Source organism: Dreissena polymorpha, chromosome 2 (genome assembly GCF_020536995.1).
Source record: "Dreissena polymorpha isolate Duluth1 chromosome 2, UMN_Dpol_1.0, whole genome shotgun sequence".
Taxonomy (NCBI): domain Eukaryota; kingdom Metazoa; phylum Mollusca; class Bivalvia; order Myida; family Dreissenidae; genus Dreissena; species Dreissena polymorpha.
In genome coordinates, this window is record NC_068356.1 from 55,715,481 (window position 1) to 55,740,222 (window position 24,742).

General features: G+C 37.3%; 3 protein-coding genes across 23 annotated transcripts in view; 2 read left to right on the forward strand and 1 right to left on the reverse strand.

Moving 5' to 3' along the window:
* The window catches only part of LOC127867104 (dihydrofolate reductase-like), a 632,040-nt gene that overhangs the window by 248,418 nt on the left and 358,880 nt on the right, over positions 1-24,742 (forward strand). The gene's annotated exons all lie outside the window — the stretch shown is intronic.
* The window catches only part of LOC127867113 (uncharacterized), a 707,753-nt gene that overhangs the window by 154,725 nt on the left and 528,286 nt on the right, over positions 1-24,742 (reverse strand). The window lies entirely within an intron of this gene.
* On the forward strand, positions 11,067-16,318 carry LOC127867103 (uncharacterized). Its single transcript, XM_052408093.1, has 2 exons — positions 11,067-11,473; positions 12,850-16,318. Exons 1-2 carry the CDS (start codon positions 11,167-11,169, stop codon positions 13,200-13,202), a joined length of 660 nt encoding a protein of 219 aa, XP_052264053.1. The 5' UTR covers positions 11,067-11,166; the 3' UTR covers positions 13,203-16,318.

Here is a 24,742-nt window from a genome sequence, read left to right on the forward strand (position 1 = left end):
GTCAGTCACTTTCTGGTTTACAGGAGTTGTTTTTCAGTGTTTGTAACTTGAAAACATAATTTGTTATTTGCATCATTTGTATTAGTAAATACAATGTAAAACCTCATAATTTACAACATTTGTAAATAACGTTTATGAGTCTGTATCAAGCACTAATAACTGGTTTGATTTGATTGTTGAATAAATATGATACATGGAACACTGCATAGCTGTTCTTTACATTTGCCTTGATAAGTCTTAAAGTATTTATTAAAGATTAAAAGCAAACTTATTAAACTTGATGGTTATAATGCCAAATGACTTTCCACGAACCAGGAAAATGGCCACATAGCGTATGTAGTCTTGGTTACCATGGTTACCAACACAATTTTAAGCATTTACTTTTGTTTAAAATGAAGCTTGTAAATGTGGCTATATAATAAAGAGGTTAGTTATCACAGTAAATGTAAAGCATTTGAATTAAAAAATAAATTGATATGTCAATACTCAATTTTTCGTTTATTTTTCCATTTTGACCATGAAATGACCTTGACCTTGACCTTTGATGACCTTGGTGATCTGTTTGGTAGAAGTCCTATATCAATGGATTACTTCTATCAGATATTAAAGTCAGAACATATAGGTGTTCAATAGACGTATTCAATTCATCTTTATAAGTAATTGAATCATAAAACGGCGGCCATCTTGGACGCCATCTTGGATTTCTTACCCTTCCAGCACTTACAGAAAAACGACATCTTGTTCTGAAATCTACAGACCCTGACGAACATTTTGTATATTAAACCCTCTGTTCATGAGTTGTGACCAGTTAGATGTTATAAAGCTTACAAAATTTGCAGCAATATTAGTTAGAGGTCACAGTTTTCATCCAATCTTTATGAAATTTGGTCAGAATGTTTATCTTGATGAAATCTGAGCTGAGATTGTATTTGGGTCATCTGGGGTCAAAAACTAGGTCACTAGGTCAAAAACTAGGTTACTAGGTCAAATAATTGAAAAAAACTTGTATGGACAATAGAGGTCACAGTTTTTTATTCTTATCTTCATGAAATTTGGTCAGAATGTCTATCTTGATGAAATCTGGGTTGGGATTGTATTTGGGTCATCTGGGGTCAAAAACTAGGTCACTAGCCACTAGGTCAAAAAAAAGAAAAACCTTGTGTAGACAATAGCGGTCACAGTTTTCATCAAATCTTTATAAAATTTGATCAGAATGATTATCTTTATGAAATCTGGGTTGGGATTGTATTTGGGTCACGTGGGGTCAAAAACTAGGACACTAGGTCAAAGAATAGAAAAACCTTGTGTAGACAGTAGAGGTCACAGTTTTTATCTAATCTTTATGAAATTTTGTCAGAATGTTTATCTTGATGAAATCTGGGTTGGGATTGTATTTGGTTAGTCAGGCGAGCGATTCAGGGCCATCATGGTCCTCTTGTTTTGTAGTTTGAACCAGCTTCCTGGTCCACTCAATTGGTTGAGCCTTACCTTATGTTCCTGAAGACTGATTCCATCACAACAACTTTGTCCGTTAACTTCTTAGTTTTTTCCACACCATTTATGCTGGCTTTGTTGGACTGGGAAAAATCTTGTCAATTAAACTAATATTGAGAAATTGGTACTTTTGTTTTTTTGCTAACAAATATTTTAAAATTGAGATATAAGAGTTTTCAATATTATATTCACTAAGGGTCAACTAATAGAGCTAGATTTAAAAATCAATTTAATTTTGCTAAAAAGTATTTTGCATTTTGTAAACCTTCAATAGTTTTTTTTAAGAGTCATTTGGGACAAATATATACTTTTTGAGATTGGTTTTGGGGTTGGAACCAACGAGACCAATTGAACAACAGATTGTTATAAAGTTGCATAACGGACAAAATGCAAGTAATTTGTGTAACTAATGAACAAGAACTTTCCTTTTTACATTTCAGGGTTGCCCATGAGAAAGGATGGCCACAGATCTGGAGGTGTACAGGGACATAACAAGAACTTTCCTTTTCACATTTCAGGGTTGCCCATGAGAAAGGATGACCACAGATCTGGAGGTGTACAGGGACATAACAAGAACTTTCCTTTTCACATTTCAGGGTTGCCCATGAGAAAGGATGATCACAGGTCTGGAGGTGTACAGGGACATTCCGGGCTACAAAGGATGACCACAGATCTGGAGATGTACAGGGACGTTCCGGGCTACAAAGGATGACCACAGATCTGGACGTGTACAGGGACATTCCGGGCTACAAAGGATGACCACAGATCTGGAGGTGTACAGGGTCATTCCGGGCTACAAAAGATGACCACAGATCTGGAGGTGTACAGGGACATTCCGGGCTACAAAGGATGACCATAGATCTGGAGGTGTACAGGGACATTCCGGGCTACAAAGCCATCCTGAGATCAGTGCTGAAGAGTCAAATACAGCTGCTGGTAATCCCAACAAACATGATATATAAGACCCATAAGGGCCCCATCTGGGCGTCTATATGGGTCCCAACTGGGCACACCATATGGGGCCCACGCGGGATTTGCAACCGGGAAAAATGAGGGACCCATGTAGGCTTGCTATATGGATAATATATGGACCCTATATGGGTCCCTTAACTGCCATCTGGGTATAATATGGGCCCATATATGGGTCCCTTGTCTGACATCTGGGTATTATATGGGCCCTATATGGGTCCCTCGTACGACACCTGGTTGGTAAATGGGCCATATATGACATCCGGTCAATAACCAGGTTCAATATGGGTGTCTACAAAGGACATATGGGTCTCCATTGTTATCCCAACCTAAGAATGATAATGATGTTGAAATGTTAGGGATTCTATTTAGATACAACAAAAATAATAATTTGTTATGACATTTAATAAGTGAAAAAATGAACATAACAAATGGTTACAAGCAAATTTGTCAAAGGTGTGATTCAAACATCACAACTATAAGTCACTGCAGCATTTTGTGCACACGGTCTTTGCATATACACTTACAGATGCATTTACACCACTTACAGTAAGAAGGAGACTTTTTATCAAACATATGTCATAAATTACAATGCAACAAACACAATGGTAAACATACATGCAGACATTACACACTTAAAGTACACAGGGATTTTGACGTATATACATGTATGTTTTAAAAACGCTCACACAAATGAACTTGATCGAAACCTTAAATGTACATGTATTTAATTGAGTCTATCATGAGATGACTTACTACTAACAATTCAATTAGATAAATACGATGACCAACTTTGAGAATCAGTGTATAGACAAAGGTTGCCATCTTATATGATAGAATCAAGACTTTAAAATCTAATTTTGCACACGAAAATGTTACTAGTATTTCCTATATCAGTCTATACGAAATATTCATGAAAGGTTGCTAACAATTAAGCCCATAACAGCTATTTCATCTATAAAAAAATTATTAATTTTATGATTAACTACTATATAAATAACTAGTCATTAAACAAAGTTTATGTAAGATTTTCTATGGTGATGTAGTTTTTTTACCTAGATTCAAATTCGCCTTAGATATTGTTAGATTAATATTCTGATTACTTTTGCTGCCTTAAAGATATGTGAACTACGCATGTAGCCCACAGAGTCCACTGGAGCTAATGTATTGAGTCAGTGTCGCATAGGTTAGCTGCAAAAATTCCTGTGCACTATATGAACACGCAACAGTTCGGTGGTAAGTTGTAGCGATCAAAACATTTCAAGCGCCGCACCACGCCGTCCATCCGAATGCGCCCCAGTTGTACACAAACTAATGTTGAACCCATATCGATCGCTTGTGAGGATGGTGCCGGCACCGGCACGCTGAGCCTTCAATTACTTGGAATTACCCGAAAAGACAAGGATAATAATCTAAGCATGTAGTCAACCGAGTACATTTAAACAAATGTGCTGAGTCATTGTCGTTTAGGTAGCGGTAAAAGTTCTGTACACTATATGAGCACGCTATAGTTTATTGGTCAGTTGAAGCCACTCAATACTTTCCAAGGGCCGCGCCACGCTGTCCGTCGGAATGCACCCCAGTTGGACAGGACCCATCTCGATCGGTTGTGAAGAAGTTGCCTGGCCCCGGCAGAGATATGCGCTTGGAAGTCGGTCATGGGATTTTAGGAGCCCGCCAGGAGCTGGTGTACATTTACTGGAAATAAAGACCTTTTCGGCAGAATCATATAACAAAAACATTTAAGAAAATGTCATCTCTAGCGACAGAGCACATTTAATCTTAAACAAACAAACTCTCTCTCTCGAACAAAATCAATATCTACGTCATCATCAATATCGTTGTCACTATCTGACAAGTAAGGAGGGTTTTCCGAAAAAGAATCTTCATCAACAGAATACTGAGAGTCTTGCACTGAAAGGTATTGATGATAGTGATCATATTGAAGAAAATGTGAAGAACTTTCATTGTCAACACTGAAAGCTGTGTCTCTTCACGTTGGTCTGTACAGTCTGTTAATTCGGACAAATTAGAATAAAACTCTCCCATTTTTACAGAAATGTGAGGCATCGAATCACTGCCTTGGTAGATTGCAAATATATATGACCTTCGACATAAGAACGATATTTTCTGTACGAATACCAATAAGCAGTTTTAGTTTGTCCGCCATTGCGAAGCAGTGTTGAAATTTCTGACTCTAATATAAAATTATATCGCGAAAATATGTGACATATACATTTCAACGCTCTAACAACTGCACTTACAATGGAACAGCCCTTTAGATATTTATTTTTCTAAAAAAGAGACATGGTGTCAGAAATTCGTTAGAAAACATATATGTAAATTCGTTCATTAAGCTTACTTTTTTGCAATTTCACTTCACTGCCAATTTTCTCCAACAGACATCCAACTTCCAATTACCTTTAGAAAGATTGCCGAGACAGAACTTTCGCGCGAAAACATGTTTTTTTAATAAACTTGTATTTTTTTAATGTCGATTTCATTATATAATATTGTCATAACATAACTCTTTTAATGCAATCGAGGCGCCAGAAAAAGATATTTATATTTTTTTAAAGACAATCCATCTTTCATTAAACACATGCTTAATTACGTCCCTTACAGTACTGTAACGTGTAATATGGGTCCCAAATGGGCACCATATGGACAAGCCTATATACATTAGGGTAGTTCAATTGGAAATATAAAGTACATGGGTCCCATATGGGTACTGTATGGGTAAACCCATATAGGCTTGCCCGGATTTAGCCCATATGGGACCAATATATGCATGTTTGCTGAGATGCTTGTTTTTAGATTCAGATCAAAAGTGTTTGATTTTAAAACACACTTTATTGCTAACTTTCTCAATGTTTGGTTTGCATGAAAAGAAAAGCCCTTCATGATTCAGAAAATGAAAAAGCAAAAGATTTTACAGTTGTATTTTATAATTGTATGGTCACATGGCTTTTTTTTCTTATTAATGAATGTTTTTTCCCCACAATTTTGAGAAGTTTGTGACTCAAATTAACACTGTAATTAGAGTTCTAAAATGTTTTACACTGATGTTTTCACAATTTTGAACAGTGCGCGACTTTTTTGTTCACAATTTTGAAAAGTTTGAAAAGTGGGACTATTTTTATCACCAATTAGAACACTATACTATTTTCCAGCTCACACTCCACTTTTCTGTAGGTAACTCTCCACCATTCTCCAGGTTACACTTCACTATTTTGCAGGTTCATCAGCTGTCAGAGCACACAGGAGATGAAACAGTGGTGATCACTGCCAACGTGACAGATTATTGTCATGGTTATATGGGCTCCAGCCCTGGCAACAAGTTCCTTCAGCAGAACACCAGCGTCAAGGAACAGTTCCTGAACTTCTGTCTTGGACACCATGATGGTAAGATAGTGACCATAGGTTAAGAGCGGATGTTGTATCATGCTTACCATTGACTCTGGCCTTTTTCAGGCAATTTTTGGAAAAATGCAATTGTGGGATTGTGAACTTTTTACATCAATGTATTGGGAAAAAAATCTTTAACTTTATAATTATTAAAGCTATATGAACAAAACATAATTGAAACTAAACGGAGACATAATAATCATAACACATTTCTTAAAAAAAAATACATTTTTTTAAATCGGATTTTTCTGATATGGTATTTTTACTATTTGCTTTGAGAAGGGGAAAAATTTAATTCCTGAATTCCTAGAACGCATCTCAGACGATGGCCTTGCATCAGAAACATTTTATTATTTAACCTGGATAATAAAGATTTATCAGCACCCTGCCCCTTTGATCAGCAACATGCCCCTTTGATCAGCTCCCTGCCTCTTTGATCAGCTCCCTGCCCCTTTGATCAGCACCCTGCCTATTTGATAAGCTCCCTGTCCCTTTGATCAGCACCCTGTCCCTTTGGTCAGCACCCTACCCCTTTGATCAGCACCCTGCCCCTTTGATCAGCACCCTGCCCCTTTGATCAGCACCCTGCCCCTTTGATCAGCACCCTGCCCCTTTGATCAGTACCCTGCCCATATGATCAGCTCCCTGCCCCTTTGATCAGCTCCCTGCCCCTTTGATCAGCACCCTGTCCCTTTGATCAAAACCCTTCCCTTTGATCAGAACCCTGCCCCTTTGATCAACACCCTGCTCCTTTGATCAGCTTCCTGCCTCTATGATCAGAACTCTGTCCCTTTGATCAGTACCCTGCCCCTTTGATCAGCACACTGTCCCTTTGATCAGCACCCTATCCCTTTGATCAGCACCCTGTGCCTTTGATCAGCACCCTGCCCCTATGATCAGCATCCTGCCCATTTGATCAGCACCCTGTTTATATCAGCACCCTGCCCCTTTGATCAGCTCCCTGCCCATTTGATCAGCACCGTGTCCCTTTGATCAGCACCCTGTCCCTATGATCAGCTCCCTGCCCCTTTGATCATCATCCTGCCCCTTTGATCATCACCCTGCCTCTTTGATCAGCACCCTTCCTCTTTGATCAGCACCCTGCCCCTTAGATCAGCTCCCTGCCCCTTTGATCAGCACCCTGCCTCTTTGATCAGCACCTGCCTCTTTGATCAGCACCCTGTCCCTTTGTTCAGCACCCTGCCCCTCTATGATCAGCACCCTGTCCCTTTGATCAGCACCCTGTCTCTTTGATCAGCACCCTGCCCCTTTGATCAGCACCCTGCCCCTTTGATCAGCACCCTCAATGAACAAATCACTGCTCCTTTAATACCCACCCAGCCCCAATTACTACACGCTACCTCTTTGATCAGCTCCCAACCCCTTTAATGCCCACCCAGCTCCTTTTATCAGCATGTTGCCCCTTTGATCAGCTCCGTGCCCCCTGCCCCTTTGTCAGCTGTGTGCCCCTTTGAGTGACTCCCTGCCCCTTAAATAATCACCTAGTCCCTTTATCAGCATCCTGCCCCTTTTATCAGCACCCTGCCCCTTTGATCAGCTCCCAGCCACTTTGATCATCACCCAGTCCCTTTGATCAGCATCCTGCCCCTTTTATCAGCTCCCTACCACTTTGATAAGCCCCCTGCTCCTTTGATCAGCTACCTGCTCTTTTTATCATCACCCTGCCCCTTTGATCAACTCCCTGCCCCATGTGATCACTTCCCTGCCCCTGTTATCAGCCCCTTGCCCCTTTGATCAGCTTCCTGCCCATTTTTCAGCTTACTGCCCCTTTGATCAGCTCACTGCCCCTTTCATCAGCTCCCAGCCCCTTTTATCAGCAACCTGCCCCTTTGATCAGCACCCTGCCTCTTTGTTCATCACCCAGCCCCTTTCATCAGCTCCCTGCCCCCTTTATCAGCTCCCTGCATTTTGTATCATCACTCAACCCCTTTTCGCAGCACAATGCCCCTTTAATCAGCACCCTACCCCTTTGATCAGCTCCCTGCCCCTTTAATCAATACATTGCCTCTTTGATCAGCTTACTGTCCGTTATATCAGCTCCCTACCCCTTTGATAAGCTCGCTGAACCTTTATCCGCACCCTGCCCCTTTGATCAGCTCCCTGACCCTTTTATCAGTACCCTGCCCAATTTATCAACATCCTGCCCCTTTGATCAGCCCCTTGCACCTTTGATTAAAACCCTGCCTATTAGATTAGCACCCTGCCCTTTTGATCAGCACCTAGCCTCTTTGATCACATCCCTGCCCCTTTTATCAGAACCCTTCCCTTTGATCAGCACCTTGCCCCTTTGATCAGCACCCTGCCCATGAACAGATCCCTGCTAATTTAATACCCATCTAGCCCCAATAACTGCATGTTTCCTCTTTGATCAGCTTCCTGTCTCTTTTATCAACTCCATGCCCTTTAATAATCACCCAGCCCCTTTTTTAGCATGCTGCCCCTTTGATCAGCTCCATACCCCTTTATCAGCATCCTGCCCATGTTATCGGCATCCTGCACCTTTGATCAGTATCCTGCCCTGTTAAAGGCTGCCTTCCCCTTTGATCTGTACCTTTCCCTTTTATCAGCATCCTGCCTTTTGGTCAGTACCCTGCCTCCCCTTGATCAGCTCCCTGCCCCTTTAATCAGCACCCTGCCCCTTTGATCAGCACCCTGCCCCTTTGATCAGCACCCTGCGCCTTTTATCAGAACTCTGCCCCTTCTATAAGCTTAATGTGTTATCTTTCTTTCTGGTAGTCATTTGCTCAAGATTGGTACCAATTAAAAAATGCTTTAAATAAACTAAACTAAAAGTCCTTGTTCCCAGAGCAAGGCTCAGCTACAATTTTTTCAAGTTTCTATTTTATGTTTTTATCTAAGGGACTTTACCCAGCAACCATCTAGCATATCACCACGAACATCCTCGGCTCAAAACTTATTCAAGTTGAAGCCTGATATCTGGAATTCCACCCTGCGAAATGGGTCTTACACACAGAAAACCACAAGACGTACGCTGAAATCTCCAGCAAAACCTTCCGGATCAAAAGGTCACATGTTTGAAAACTTGACGGATGTTAATGAGAACATTTTCAAGGTTGAGGTCGATGCGAGTCCAAATGAAAGTCGGAGGTCACACTCTAGGTTAGACCCCATGATATCAGGTCAAGGTCACAAGGTCAAGGACAGAGGTCATACATATGACATGGATATTGAGGAGGGACTTAGGCATGCCAATGGCTCACCAATGATGGATGCTGAAGGTAAAATACACGGGTGTTATTTAAACTTTGTCACTGGAAAACTTGGCTTAATGCGTGTGCGTAAACTGTTGACCCAGATCAGCCTGTGCAATCTGCTTTTATGGAACATTTTCTTGAAAGGTGGTCTCTTCTTAAGAAAAATTCAGTCTATGCGAAAGTGACTGTGTCCCTTATTAGCCTGTGCTGACTGCATAGTCTTATCTTGGATGACACTTTACTTAAATGCATTAAGCTCAGTTTTCCCAGTACGAGGCTAAATTTGTGTTATGAAACTTTGTTTCAGCCTCGTAAGTTTGGTGAAGTTTTCCTCAATCATTACATACTGCTTTTATGCCCACGGATCGAAAGATCGGGGGCATATTGTTTTTGGCCTCTCTGTCTGTCATTCATTGTATGTGTCCCAAAACTTTAACCTTGGTTAAAGTTTTGCAATTACTTTTGCATTATTGAAGAAAGCAACTTGATATTATGCATGTATGTGTATCCCATGGAGCTGCAAATTTTGAGTTATGAAAGGTCAAGGTCTTCCTTCAAGGTCAAATGTCAAATATATGGCTTCAAAGCGGCGCAATAGGAGGCATTGTGTTTCTGACAAACACATCTCTTGTTTAGAATGCAGTACAAAAAGTCGTAATCAGTTAGCAACATTGTCTGTTTCTGTATCATAGTAGGCAGTGTACTTTTATGACAAAGCAAATGTTCGATCAAATTATTGTAATACATGTACCTTGAAAATCATCATGAACTTGACTAAGGCAGTGACATTAATGTATTGACGTTACGTTGTTTGGAGAAAACAAAATGCACCTTTCATAGTTTGTGATAATTCCTTGGTATTTTAAAAGTACTAAGCCAAAAAAATGTAAGTAACAAATGGAATATAAGCAAACGTTCACGGAACATGTATCAATCTCATCAATATCATGGGTTTCGTCAAGTAACAACTAACATTGTCTTCACGGCTTGGCCTTGTGTGTGATACGACTTTACCATTTCTCGCTTAGATTAAGAAGCAAAGTTAAAATGGTTTCCCGCTTAGAAGCAAAGTTAAAATGGTTTCCCGCTTAGAAGCAAAGTTTAAATGGCTTGATGCTGTTCCCATCTGTATATTTTGTGTTTACAGGTGAAGGAGCAGAAATTGCCAACACTGATATATACTTAATGACAGGCACACACAGTAGGTACAATTTGTTGTCATCCCTTTTCAATGAAAAAGCTAAAAAGATAATTGTTTTCTCATTTGTTAAAGGATAGGGGTTGATTTGAAACATTTTGCTTCCATGTTCACACCCATCTTTGATTTTATCAAAAGGCTGAATGATAACAATGTTGAATCATTTGGTTGCTAAGAATAGACATGTTAGAAAACCATTGTGTGCATATTAATTTTCGGAAGGTCAGGTCAATATGTTGCATAAGGCTTACTATCTTATCAGGGCTTACGCGCAAAATTAGCCAATGGCTATACATTGACCTATTTGGCTAAAGAAAATTATATTTGGCTACATGTTTTTCTTCATTAAAACCTAAAAATAGCCAAACTAGAAGAATCTTTTCGTAGCTAGGAGGATTTAGCTAAATAATTTTTTAAGCCAGGGGAAGCCCTGCTTAGAATTTATTAGACCTTCAACAAGCCTTGATCATCTTAACTAAACAAGGCTCTTTATGTTATTTTATTATAACAGACCAAACACAGGAAGATAGTGGTAACCATCCAGCTGTTACTGTGAAAACAAAAACCTCCATAGTGACCAGGAGTAGCAAGCGCAAGTCTGCCATGCCTTCCAGGCGTTACTAGGACCCCTATGCACAGGGGGCCACAACACTGTCATCCAGTCAATCAAGGGACACAACTCAGTCCTTCGGTGACACTAGGGTAACACCTCTGTTTCCAAACAACTCAAGTGTTGTAACTCTGTCAGATGGTAGCACAAGTGGCGCAACTCTAGCATCTAGCCACACAAGAGTTCAAACTCTATCATCCAGCCACGCTAGGGGCAAAACTCTGTCATCCAATAACACTCCATCTGTATTTATGTCCCCTGGATCCAACCCACAGAATTCCAGCCTGGCCATACACATGGTAAAAATAGAACCAGAAGTAGAGCCAGATGAAAAACCAGATCTGACCATCACTGACGGTTGGGATGTAACTGTGTCCCCAGGCCTCAACTTACACAAGTCCAGCCCTGCCCCAACCATTGTACCTAAAGTTGAGCCTCAAGACATTACAGATACATCAACAGATGATGAAAGTGTAGCAGCTTCCTCCCATCACAGTTCCAGCCCTGCTCCTCCCCTTGTGGTTATTGAAACAAAGGAGGAGTTGAGTCTGCTGCCAGGTAATGATAACTTATCCTAGGAAGACTATAGTCATACATTTAAGGATTTGTATACATAGTAAGATATGTTTTCCTGTTGGTAGGTTTCAAGCAGGGACGCAGTGACTATTCACGGTTTTATAGTCAAAACTGACCTAACAGTCTCTTGAGAATAACGGGCAATAGCAGACAAGGGTCAGTCTGAATTCCCCAAGACGAAAATTACTCTATATTACACATGAGAATAACTGTCAATTATCCATAATGGCCAACAGCCAGTATATTTCAATTTGAAAGTCATGTTTGAACTGAAAACAACCGTCACGCGTAAGTTGTTTTGAGTCCCGAAAATTAAAAACATAAATGTAACAGAAGCACGTAACAATAAGAATGTGTATTATAGCAATTATCGGCTGCATTCATAACCACCAAGCATGAGCAAGTGACAAAGTCAATAGATCTTTATTGCTGATAAGGTGTTAAAAACAATACTAAGCTGGTGAGTATTGTGATAAGAAGGCGATAAAAGGATTATTGATCGTCATTTCTGGAAAAATATACATTGAATTGCAACTTTAATAACAAACTTAATATTTTTAACAAGATTTTGGCGTCTTTTTCTTTGAATAAGAACGATAGAGTTATACTGTGCTTTCGGTTTATGACAGTGAATCTGCTTTTATAATTGTTCAGACGTGACATCATTGACACCTGCAAATCTTTATTTAAAAATACATCCCAATGAATTTAATACAAACGCTCGGATTGACTGAATAAACGAGATCCATGAGTAAACAATAATGATATTGTTGACAAAGTCATAGATTCAGTTTTAAAATAGTAATGAATTTAAATCAATTTATAAGACATTATTCTGTAATATTGAATATAAATTATTTATGTTATTATGCTTAGTTATCCGCAATGAGCGTTTTTTTTTACACTGTGTGTGAACGACTGGGTGGGGTAACGACGTAGCAATACTACCAACTGACCAACCATTAAAAAAGTGGTGATCCGAGAATAGCGGTCACTCTGTGACAATGGTCACTTTGGCCATTTCCCTTGACTTACCGCTGTTTTCAGTTTTGACTGTATTTCAAAACATTGAATGGCAAGTACTTTCTTTCTTGTCCTGCTTCTAGAACAATCCAGATTTAACGTTAAATTAACAAATGCTTAAATAACAATGTTTCTGGCATGAGTATGTACACATTGTACCAGTAAGCCAGATTATCCAAGAAAAGTGTGAGCAGGTTTAATGGTATGTCTCAAATACTGTCGAAAACAGTAATACAAAAAAACAACACACTATATATGCTGCAGTCGGCTGATGATTTTCATAAACTGCTTCACTCTGATGTTTTTAATATACATCTACCATATACTATTTCAAGGTTATGGTGGAGTTGTCTTTCCTGAACCAAGTGCCGCCCCATTGTCCGACCCATCACGGTCAACACGCCAGCAGGCCTCAGTCACGACACCACAGCTGTCCCCTAATCCAGACTTTATGTTGGTATCCCGAGGTGAGGGACGTTATGAAAAACTGATACACTGCGAAATCTGCGGGAAAGTATGCCGTACCAGCAACATGGCGCGACACAGGAAACGGTACTGCCTGCTATCACCTAAAAGGGAAGAGCTACCGGGGAAAAATAGCCCCAGTGTGATCAAATCTGAAAAGAATTCTTCAAGGTCAAGCAAAGGAGAAGCATATGGAAGAAGCTTATATGGCGATGAAAGCTAACTAGCAACACAATGTTTGCTCAATGCCAAAATGATTCTTTCAACAAAAATGTTGTACAATCAGGATAAGAATTTGATGATTCGATTAAAAGTAGCCTATAAACATAAGCTTTCATTTTGTTAGAAGTTATTTATGCCACCCGAAGGAGGGCATATAGTGATCGGACCTTCCGTCTGTCTGTCTGTCTGTCTTTCCGTCAGACTTTGCGTTTAGGTTTTGCGTTTAGGTTTCGGAAAATGCTCATAACTTCTATGTCGCTTCAGATTGCAACTTTATTTTTTGCATGCATGTGTATCTCATGGAGCTGCACATTTTGAGTGGTGAAAGGTCAAGGTCATCCTTCAAGGTCAAAGGTCAAATTTATGGCTTCAAAGCGGGGCAGAAGGGGCATTGTGTTTCTGACAAACACAGTCATCTCTTGTTAGAATTTATTTTGTGTACCTAGGCATTTTCAGAGATTCATGTTAGAATAGAAAATTGTATAACAATTACATGTATATCTAACAGCCAAAACAAAATTCAGTGATTTGTTAGGATGATTCTGTTGCTTAATAAAATGTTACGATATATGCTATATGAAAGAGATAATTGTACATGCTTTCATAACTCAATCAACATCTTTATGTATATTTTTGCTATAATTGTACATACAAGTCTACATAATAGTTATACACAACATGCCTTTTATTGTTTATCATTTCTTTTTCATCCAAACATTATTATCTTTTAAGCATTCATTCTTTTTCATATCTTTGAAACTGCTTTTGATGATTTTGAAATCCTATGTTGTTTGTGTTATTGTAAATGAGATTCGTTCTGGAAAGACTGGGCTTAAAGGGGCATTTTCACGTTTAGGTTAATTGACAAAATTAAAAAAAAATTGTTTCAGATTCGCAAATTTTCTTTTAGTTATGATATTTGTGGGGAAACAGTAATACTGAACATTTCCCATTCTCTAAAATATCCATTATATGCATCTCTTGACGATTTGAAAACATGAAAATAATAAAGCGTTGCAACGCGAAATGGTTGAAAAATTTGAGAAGTTCTGTTGTTGTCGTTATATTTTGTGAAACTACTAGGATTGCTTGTATAAAGTTAAAAATACATCCATACATAGCATGAACACGAATGGCCGAGTGGTCAAAGCGGTAGACTTTAACTCCAGGGGTCAGTGGTTCTGGCCCAGTTGAGGGTTACTTTTTTTCTTTTTTTTTAATTGTATTTTTGTTTTTTATGGGAGATTTTTACGTCCAATGTTTAATTTTATCAATAAAGAGCATTTAATGACAAACTTCAATACATGTCAAAATCTGTGAAAAGGCCCCTTTAATGCTTGTACATAGTGACAACCCAGATAAGGGACGTCACTTTCCTCCTAAAATGTATTTTTGATTAGAAGATACTTTCTTTAAATGGAAAATTTAATAAAAGGGTACTGCACATAATTATCTGGGACGACACTTTACGCAGTTGCATTAAGCCAAGAATTCCCAGAACAAGGTTCATATAGTTTTCATGAGTGCTTTAATTTATTTGTGACTAATTTTAGTTTATTGTCCTTTTTTTCGTTGTGTGCATGTTAAACTGGTTTGTTTATGGTAATATAAATATGTAATAAGCATAATGTCCTTAAGAAAATAATGAAATATTACCTATTTCTTTTCGAAAAAAGTGGTCCTATGTTTTTACTATATTTTTTATGTTACTTATTATTTCTTTTTTAAAATGGAACAAAATTTTACCTACCAGTATTGCTTATGTCTATTTTGACATTTATGTTCTAGATCTAGTAAGTTTGTTTGAGTCTCGTTCTGAGAACACTGGGCTAAATGCATACGTGTAAAGTGTCATCCCAGCTACATGTAATTGCACAGCCTTGTCTGGGGTGACACTGTATGAACATGCTATAATGCTAAGGCCAAACATGATCTATTCTGTGTTTTGGTGTGCTTATCCCTATGTAATACCCAAAAGTTCAGTTTTGAGCAGGGATTGTTTATTTTTGAAATCCAATTTTGTCAGATTTTTTACAAGTCTGTAATGTTTTTTAATATTATGGATAAATGTGTTTGTCAAAAATGTTAAAACATTTAGCCTCGACCGTAGCCATCTTTGTTGTGAACCCCATATGTGATGTTCCAGAATGTCAGTGGAGATGACTACACAGTTTAAAGAAATTGATATTTGTTTCATACATTTCCCCAAAAAATGTATTGCATTCAGAATCGTTCTTGTATATAAATTATACTCATGTATGTGACAAGAATGAATTTCACTTGTATATTTATGCCCCTATGGAGTGTACATAGACATAGTTACTGCACTTGTTGGTCTGTCCATGCGCCTGTCTGTATGTCTAGACACTTGTGTTTTTATCTCCACTTCGGCTTCTGTGTGGATCTCGCTCAAACTTTCACAGGTAAATGACCTGAAATGGAATTTCGATGCAATTACTTTTTGCAAAATTATGGCCTTTTGTCTGTTTTATGGCGATTGAATATTAATACCTAGACTGTTGTGTTTAAATCCCCTGTTTAGCCTATGGATGGGAATCGCTTTCACTTTGACAGTTTAATAGCCTGTATGCTTAGATGATGGAAAGGAAAGGAATATTGCCTGTGATGACGTTTTGGAAGAATTATGGCACCCTTTCTTACTTTCCACTCTATAATATATTGTTTGATTCTTTTTAAACCACTTGAACTTCTGGATTAATCTAGCTTATTTTTTTTTACCGTTGAATTAAATTCATTTTTATTGTAAAGAAAGCATTTCCCTGTTACCAATTTTGGCTGAATTATGGCCCTTTATTTTTTTTGTATATTGTAGAACATAAAAGAAATTTGGTTCAGTGCAAAAAATGTGGCGTGGGAGTATTATTGTCTGTTACACATTTCTAATTGTTGTTATGCTAACAAAGTACTTTGTATATGAACTCATGTGCCTTAAATTTAGTTAATGGTTCGTATAAATCCATGGCAAATTATGCCTGTAAAAATCCCGGTATATATTTACATGTACATTTATATTTGCTTCACTATACAGAAATCATTGCACAAACATGGCTATATATATATATATATGTCTATCTGAAAATAAAATGTCTACATACATTACTTCAGGTCGTTCAAGTTCCCTTATTATCCCCGCCATAGGCAGAGGGATATTGTTTTTGCGTTGTCCGTACGTCCGTCCGTCTTTATGCCTGTCCGTCCGGAATTTTTGTGTCCGGAGCCATATCTTGGAAGTGCTTTGGCGGATTTCATTGAAACTTGGTATGAGTATATAAATAGATAAGAGGATGATGTACGCCAAATGGCATTGTACACCATCTGTTAATAACGGAGTTATGGACCTTTGTATCTTGAAAAAATGCTTTTTTAAGTGTCAAATATAACACTTTTGTGTCAAGAAGTATATTGGCGAGGGATATCAATTAAACGAGTTTGCTTGTTTATTATAGCTTCTGTTTATCTGGTTATTGCAACATTACGTAGAGTTTATTAATTCACTTAAACCAGTACTTGATAAGTTTTTAGTGTTTTTGTGTGGGATACATACATTGCATGGAACCATCAGATCACTCGGTATATCCTAAATAGTTGTTTTATTTTGTATCGGTTATAAGAAATGTATTGTCTCATATTTTATGTTGTTTCTTTTCTTTTTTTTAAATTCTGTTGCTATTTGTGTCTATAATATATTGGTGTAAATTCATTAATGTATACCCTTAACCATCTCATGTTAAGATACTAACAGAAACCTGTAAGTTTTGAATGGGATACACTCAACCCGTATTACAACCTATTGATGGGGACAATAACTGAATTGGAAAAAATGCTTAAGTATAATAACAAGACGGTCGGTTAGTAAATACATTAACTGTAACCACGACCATTTTAAGCGAGAAGTGATTATCTTCAAGAAGGAAAATAATTAGCTGAATAAACACACAATCAGAGTTTACAAAAAAGACAAAGTACGCAGAATTGCAAATTTACTCAATAAAGTCAAGTGATGCCATAAACAACATTTAAAAACGTAATTATTACGTAAGTACACACATAAGCTGATGATGCGGAATAATAGCATCGCACAGTTGAACAAGATAGTTGTGTACTCAATGCACTCGTTTTTTTATAAACAGGTAAGTTTGAGTTTGAATAACTAAGCACAATAGTGCATGGGAAAGAACAAGCATGATCGTTAAATATAACAACGAAAAAAAATTCACCAAAGGAAATGGCGGTTCCATTTTAACTTGAACGTTTTATTTCTATAAGCAATGGCATCAGCAGTATCGTCATAGCCATTACCAACATTGGTATTTTTCCAAACGCTATACTCTGTATCGACAATGTTCCCGCGCCAGCGAAACAGGTAAACATGAAAGAAGCAACTCTCCAATACACAAGAGTTTTTATCAACGATATTGTTAAATGACCATGCTTATCAGCAACGGTAATAAATAATCACTTAACACCACATAATCACAAACGCATGAAGAATTTACCATCTGCAGGTCAAGAACCTGTTTATAGAATATAGTTTTCACACATATAATCAAGATTTAAAAATGGCCACAAGTACAAAATCTTTGAATTGGACTAAAAAACTGAATGGAATTCCTAAGTTTTCGATAATACAAATTTCAGATTATATAAAAGAAAATGGTAAACATAGGGCATTTGATAAAGTGTACAACTTTTTCATAGAAAGTTACATTCATGAGGCTTTTGTTTGCAAAGGTGATAAAACATTCATGGTGAAGGCAAAATGTTGTTGGGAGTAAAAGAAATATCGCAGCACCACATACGGTATCTGCTTATATTTGTCTAAAGGACGGCAGAGTTTTTGGTTGACGGTGCAGCTGCATAGCAGGGTAATAAATATGTACTTTATTGTTGCCGTATCTTAGATAAAAATATGTATGTTCAACATTTTTTAATTAAAGAAGAAAAAATAATAAAATAAGCAGATGATTGAAAATTATATTTGTGATAGAAAGCATAATACACAATAGAACCTTTTGATGTATATATATAAACACTATTGTGCTTTGTTTTATTTCAGGACTGGTGGGGTTTGCATTAATATATATACAATTCACTACGCATGCACAATTTGCATTACTGGGTTTACCACGTGACGATGATGATCAATCTGCTTTGCGTTATTTATAGTTAACTAGTAGTTACCTGTACCCAGTAACATTTATTACCGAATATACTGAAAATATGAAAGTTTAGCGACTTTTTCCAAGTAATGTAAAATACCAGTCGTGATATTTTAATCAATATAAACTAATAATTGTAAAAAAAACGGTATTTTAGAACTTTTCTTTTTCCGTTAATTGGGTTGACGGTCCTTTAAAGGCCCGGGGGGGGGGGTAACTTCCTATAAACGGGTATATAGGGGTGTGCCGAAAATATGGGTTGTGTTTTTCGACTAAAATTATAGATATGGGTATGGTTTTGAGCATCTAAGTATAAATATTTGTATTGAAATCAGAAATTTGCTTGTATATACATGCATATAGATTTAAAAGTATCAGTATCAAAATGGGTATTATGAATTTCATTTGTTGTATGACTTCAATATACAGACATATTTTTAAATGGCAAAGTTGAATGATACATATATGGATTTTACAAATAAACATATAAAAGCAAATTCAATAAGTATACTGTATTGATATGATAGAGATAAAATTAAAGTATGAAATGTGTCCACTTTATTAAATTCTAGTATCGAAATGGGTCCAGTTTATTAAATTTCTTGTATCGAAATGGGTCCACTTTCTCAATGGTATTTTTTACAAATGGGTCTGATTTTTCAAAAATCTTGTATCCAAATGGGTCTACTTTATCAGGTTCCGGTATAAAAATGGGTCGCATTTCGAAGTCTCTGTGGGACACCCCTACCCTAAATTTGGGAAGTAGCCCCCCCCCAGGCTTTAAGGCAAGTGGCCAATGACTGAACAATACCTAACATGACATACACAACAATATTTCATAGTTCATGATCAAAGGTCACCATCTTTGGAGAGATGCAAAGGGCATTTACACCGGTTAAACGGTATGTCTAAACCTGCATTGAACCAGAATGGGGCACACACCACACTCTTGTAAAATTGTACAATCAAAACATGATCATCATACCTATGCATTCTACTAAAACACACGTTTGGATTGTATTGCAATCGGTTATTTAATATTCATCATATAAGAAGATTTCAAACGTTCAGAGTTACGTTGTCACAAAGTAAATACGTGGATTCCTTTTAAGTGATACGGTATGAGAACCAAACATCATATTGATACAATACCAGAACACACCATCATACTTATACAATTAAAGACCCTAACATCACATTGATACAATATCAGAACCCAACATCAAATTGATACAATATCGGAACCCAATATGATATTGAAAAGTTGTCAGATCACCGAAACCTTATGAAGAAATTATGCCTTGTTAATATTAATTTCTACACTGATGTTTTATAAACGATGTGTGTTCCTTATGCTTTGATGCATTACTAGTTTCCTAGAAGCAATAAATTTGGCTTTGTATTATAATATTGATACATATTCCAACTAAATTATAAAACAAAAATTAAATGAAAGATGAATCAAAGGTTTAAAACAAACACACAAGTAGCAATACAAATGTTTATTTCTATACTAATTACGTTAACAATATGATTCACAATCAGAGTGTTTACTCCTGAACAGTTATAGATTTCGTATAGTGAAATGTCTGTAAAGCATATCGGAAATGAGTTCATATTTTTCACTTACGGTCGCGAATTTTTGCTAAACAATTAATTTCAAACTAAACAATGACTTTTTGCTTTAAATCCCAACGCCATTTATGAATACCAAACTATCGTTTAGTCCTAAATTCATTTGTACATGTATTTTAAATTTTATATAACGTGCGCCGTTTTTCGCATATGTAAACCGTGCATAATGTTGATTGTTTCAATTCTAACTTTTTCATTCCTTCTAGAAGTATTGATGTATAACGCTATAATATGACTGCTGCTATTGAAATTTTGGGAATAGATCTATACAAGTGGTATGGATTTTGTACCATACACACATGTACAAAAATAGCTTATTAGGTTGAACCAAGATGTTCTCTGTCATAAAACACTCACATCTAAACCCAATACTGGCCGTAGAGACACGTTGAAGTGTAATTAACATCCATGCAAAAGTTAAGCTCATGGAATGATTGAAACATTTGTTGATATAAGTGATTCATTTTTCGTATTGGAATAAAGGATTTAACCTTGTTTTATATTGTATACATACGAGTATACAATCGCTTAAACAATTGCTGTCAGTTTTTTAAAACATCATGATGAGTTGATATCATTTTTCCGCAATTTATCCTTCATCCGTTGTATTTTAAAAACTGCAATCAATTCTTGTATCGCGACAAGGTTTAAAGTTACGCAAATAGTAAAGTTAGTAAAGAGTGTCCCTTAGCTTGTATTCCATACTTAAATCCAACACAAGAATACACTCATTTGACATGCAAATTCACAACTATTAAAAAACTCTCACACAAGATTGTTACTCTTTATTCAGCTTATACAATGTAATTATCCCCATATTATTTTATAATTACTGTTCAACCCAAGACAAACATTAAGTCCTCAGAGTTGTAGATAAACCACCATGCCGCTTACAATAGAATCAACATTGACATTTAAGGAATGATTCAAATGACAATATTGGACATCGCTTTTTAGTTGATCACGCTAGCGAGCAACTAATGTAGATGGAGTTTTGCAAGTCAGTCTGCTGTTAACTATGCTAGGAACGATAACCACCGCATTTACCTGTTTATATTCCACTGGTACACTGCAGACAGCAGAGTATGTGTATGTTATAAAAAGTGTTTAACAGCTTGTGCGATGACAGTGGCCAGTCTAGTGTTAAACAGCTTGTGCGACGACATTGGCCAGTTTATCATTGAAATCTGTACATATTTGCTGCTTTCAGGGAAAACGGTGCTTAATGCATGTCAAATAAGATTAACATGTGCACAATGATTAGCCTGTGAAATGGGCACAAGTAAATCACGTCGCCACTTTCTGATTTTATGGCGTTTTTCGTTTAAAGAGAGTGTCCGGTATTAGGATGACAATTAATGCATATGCATTAAGCCCTGTTTTCCCAAAATGAAGCTTAAATTATCTTTTGTATTAATAATTTGACAAAAAAGATAAAAGTGATAATTACTTCAACGAAACCTCGCTGACAAGGCAAATAAAAAAATCACCTTTAAATCAAATATACAACCAATGAGTTCTAAATTTTTACCTTGTGTCATTTTTAGTAAACATCTAAAAGGGACCTTTCCACAGTTTGCCATCAAATGCTTTATATTGATAAATGTAAACATTGGATCTAAAAAGCTCCATTAAAAACAAGAATAAAATTAAAAACAAAACAAAAAAGTTATCCTCAACTGAGCTCGAAACACTGACCCCTGGAATAAAAGTCCATTGTTTAGACCACTCGGCCATCCTTGCTCAAAGAATGAGAGATGTATTTTATATTGTATATGTATAAGCAATCATCATAGTATGACAAAATATAACGACAACAACAGAACTCTCCAAATTATTAAATCGTTTAATTTTGTCAATTTACCAAAACGTGAAAAGGTCCCTTTAATATCTTCAGACTTGCACATTGAATGAGTTCAATACACTGTCAGATCTTGCAACATGAATAACTTAAATACTGGTTTAGTGGTTGCCTGTTAGCCTGGGGCCAGTAGATTGAAGCCGAGGAAACTCAATTTCAAAACTTGGTTACAGTTGGGCTAAAGAGCAGGGCAACTAGCTTTTTCAAAGCTTGAAACCCTAAATCCAATTAAACATAGAATACAAATTGGCGACTGTGGATCAATTAGGCTTAGGAAATAATTCAATTCCGGCTCACAACATGACAGGATGCATTACACGTCTGTCATGACGGCAAACTTATGCTCAATAATTTAAATAAAACGGATAAAGTATTAGATACACATAACACAACATGTACATGATTCTAAGCTTGTTATTCTTTAGCAAGGCAACCAAAATTCTAAAGATGGTTGCTCGTGCATCAACCAATTGCGAAAAAAGAGACATATTGTTGTTATTTTGTCTAAGTTATCTCTATAACATAAATATGAGGATACACAGTGTACACACAGCTCTACCTGTGCTTTAAGACACTCTCTTTATAAATTTGAATGGATTATGTTCATTTCAAACTTGCGATATAAAAAGCTATTGTTCCATAATCTAATGAATAGTTAAAGGGACATCACTGTATTATACTTACCTATACTTAACTTTATCCGTTAGAGTTGTCTTTATATATGACTATGCTATACAGTTTGTTAAACACTTGCAGCTTAGACATTACTGAATAAACATGTTGCCGCATAAGGTTAAGGTTCATGGCATGATTCGTCTCCACTGTTGCTAGGACGGTAAACAGTAATATCAGGACTTTTACATTGTAGACAGCCCCTCCAGTCCCATGATATACTCCCATATTAGATTAAGACACATGCATGTCTATGAATCTTATCAAATTTGTGTCAGAAATTGAACCTAAACATGTTTACACAAGGAACACAGTTGTATCTAAATACTCTAATGTATTTACTGGTCTATGAACTTTTCCAGGGGAATCTGACATTTGCATAAACCAAATGCTGTTTCAGTTATTCACCCACCTATACATGTTCCTGTAGCAATCATAAACACACATAAAAAAGAGTTAAACAGAATGGTTAAGGATGGTGTAATAACCAAAGTAACTGAACCGTCCGAATGGGTCAACAGTATGGTCACTGTTGAAAAGTCCAGTGGTTCTTTGCGGGTGTGTATTGACCTGAAAGACCTCAATGACGCTATAATGAGACCGCACTATCCATCAAGATCAATTGACGACATTTTGCGTGACAAGACTGGCGCGAAAGGGTTTTCAAAATTTGATGCACGTACAGGCTACTGGTTTGTCAAATTGAACAAAAAGTCGCCTTTCTTGACAGTGTTCAATACCCCATTTGGGAGATAAACGTATCTGAGACTACTATATGGGATAAACTGCGCACAGGACATTTTTGTTCGGAAAATGGACGAATGTCTTGAAGGTCTACAGGACATCAAGGTCATTGTAGATGATATTGTTTGTTTTGGACGTAACAGACGAGAACATGACAAGAATCTCGAACTGTTGATGGACAGGTGTCGACAGATTGGTCACAAGAATCTCGAACTGTTGATGGACAGGTGTCGACAGATTGGTCACAAGAATCTCGAACTGTTGATGGACAGGTGTCGACAGATTGGTCACAAGAATCTCGAACTGTTGATGGACAGGTGTCGACAGATTGGTCACAAGAATCTCGAACTGTTGATGGACAGGTGTCGACAGATTGGTCACAAGAATCTCGAACTGTTGATGGACAGGTGTCGACAGATTGGTCACAAGAATCTCGAACTGTTGATGGACAGGTGTCGACACATGACAAGAATCTCGAACTGTTGATGGACAGGTGTCGACAGATTGGTCACAAGAATCTCGAACTGTTGATGGGCAGGTGTCGACAGATTGGTCACAAGAATCTCGAACTGTTGATGGGCAGGTGTCGACAGATTGGTCACAAGAATCTCGAACTGTTGATGGACAGGTGTCGACAGATTGGTCACAAGAATCTCAAACTGTTGATGGACAGGTGTCGACAGATTGGTCACAAGAATCTTGAACTGTTGATGGACAGGTGTCGACAGATTGGTCACAAGAATCTCGAACTGTTGATGGACAGGTGTCGACAGATTGGTCACAAGAATCTCGAACTGTTGATGGACAGGTGTCGACAGATTGGTCACAAGAATCTCGAACTGTTGATGGACAGGTGTCGACAGATTGGTCTTAAGCTCAATGCCGACACAACTGAAGTCGGAAAGACAGAAATTCCATTCTTTGGTCATGTACTGACAGAACATGGACTGAACATTGATCTTTCAAAAGTAAGGGCAATTCAGCAAATGCCATCTCCACAGTCAAAATTCATCCGCATCCACATCCGTATATCCGCACGCGCAAAAGGCGTCCGTAAAAGAACGCTTAAGTGAGCGTTCTAATGCGGATGCGGACGAGATACGAACGGAATTTAGCACGATGAGAGTAGCTGTCATCTAAAAAATCAACTGAAAAACTATCGAATTTGTGAACAATTACCCGGAATGATACAACCAACGAAGTTCTGCATATCGGGACTCTGATTTTACTTCAAATGTTTGGAAAAGCATAGCCAAGGCACTAAAAGAAGATGTTTCAGGTATTAACCATTTGTATTCTTTTACAGACAGAACGATGATTTGTACCTTATATCTACTTAAATTCAAGCTTAGCGGCTTGTCCTTCGTTATAATTATCTCAATAATTATTATTTTTAGTTTTACCCATATACAAAAATAATGATCCGTTCGACGTATGCGGATAAAAGGA

Bases quoted from the DNA above. Each gene is read 5' to 3' on its own strand.
- LOC127867103 (XM_052408093.1), top strand. From the start codon at position 11,167: ATGTCCCCTGGATCCAACCCACAGAATTCCAGCCTGGCCATACACATG. The intron at 11,474-12,849 runs GTAATGATAACT...TACTATTTCAAG, and splicing joins GGAGTTGAGTCTGCTGCCAG to GTTATGGTGGAGTTGTCTTT.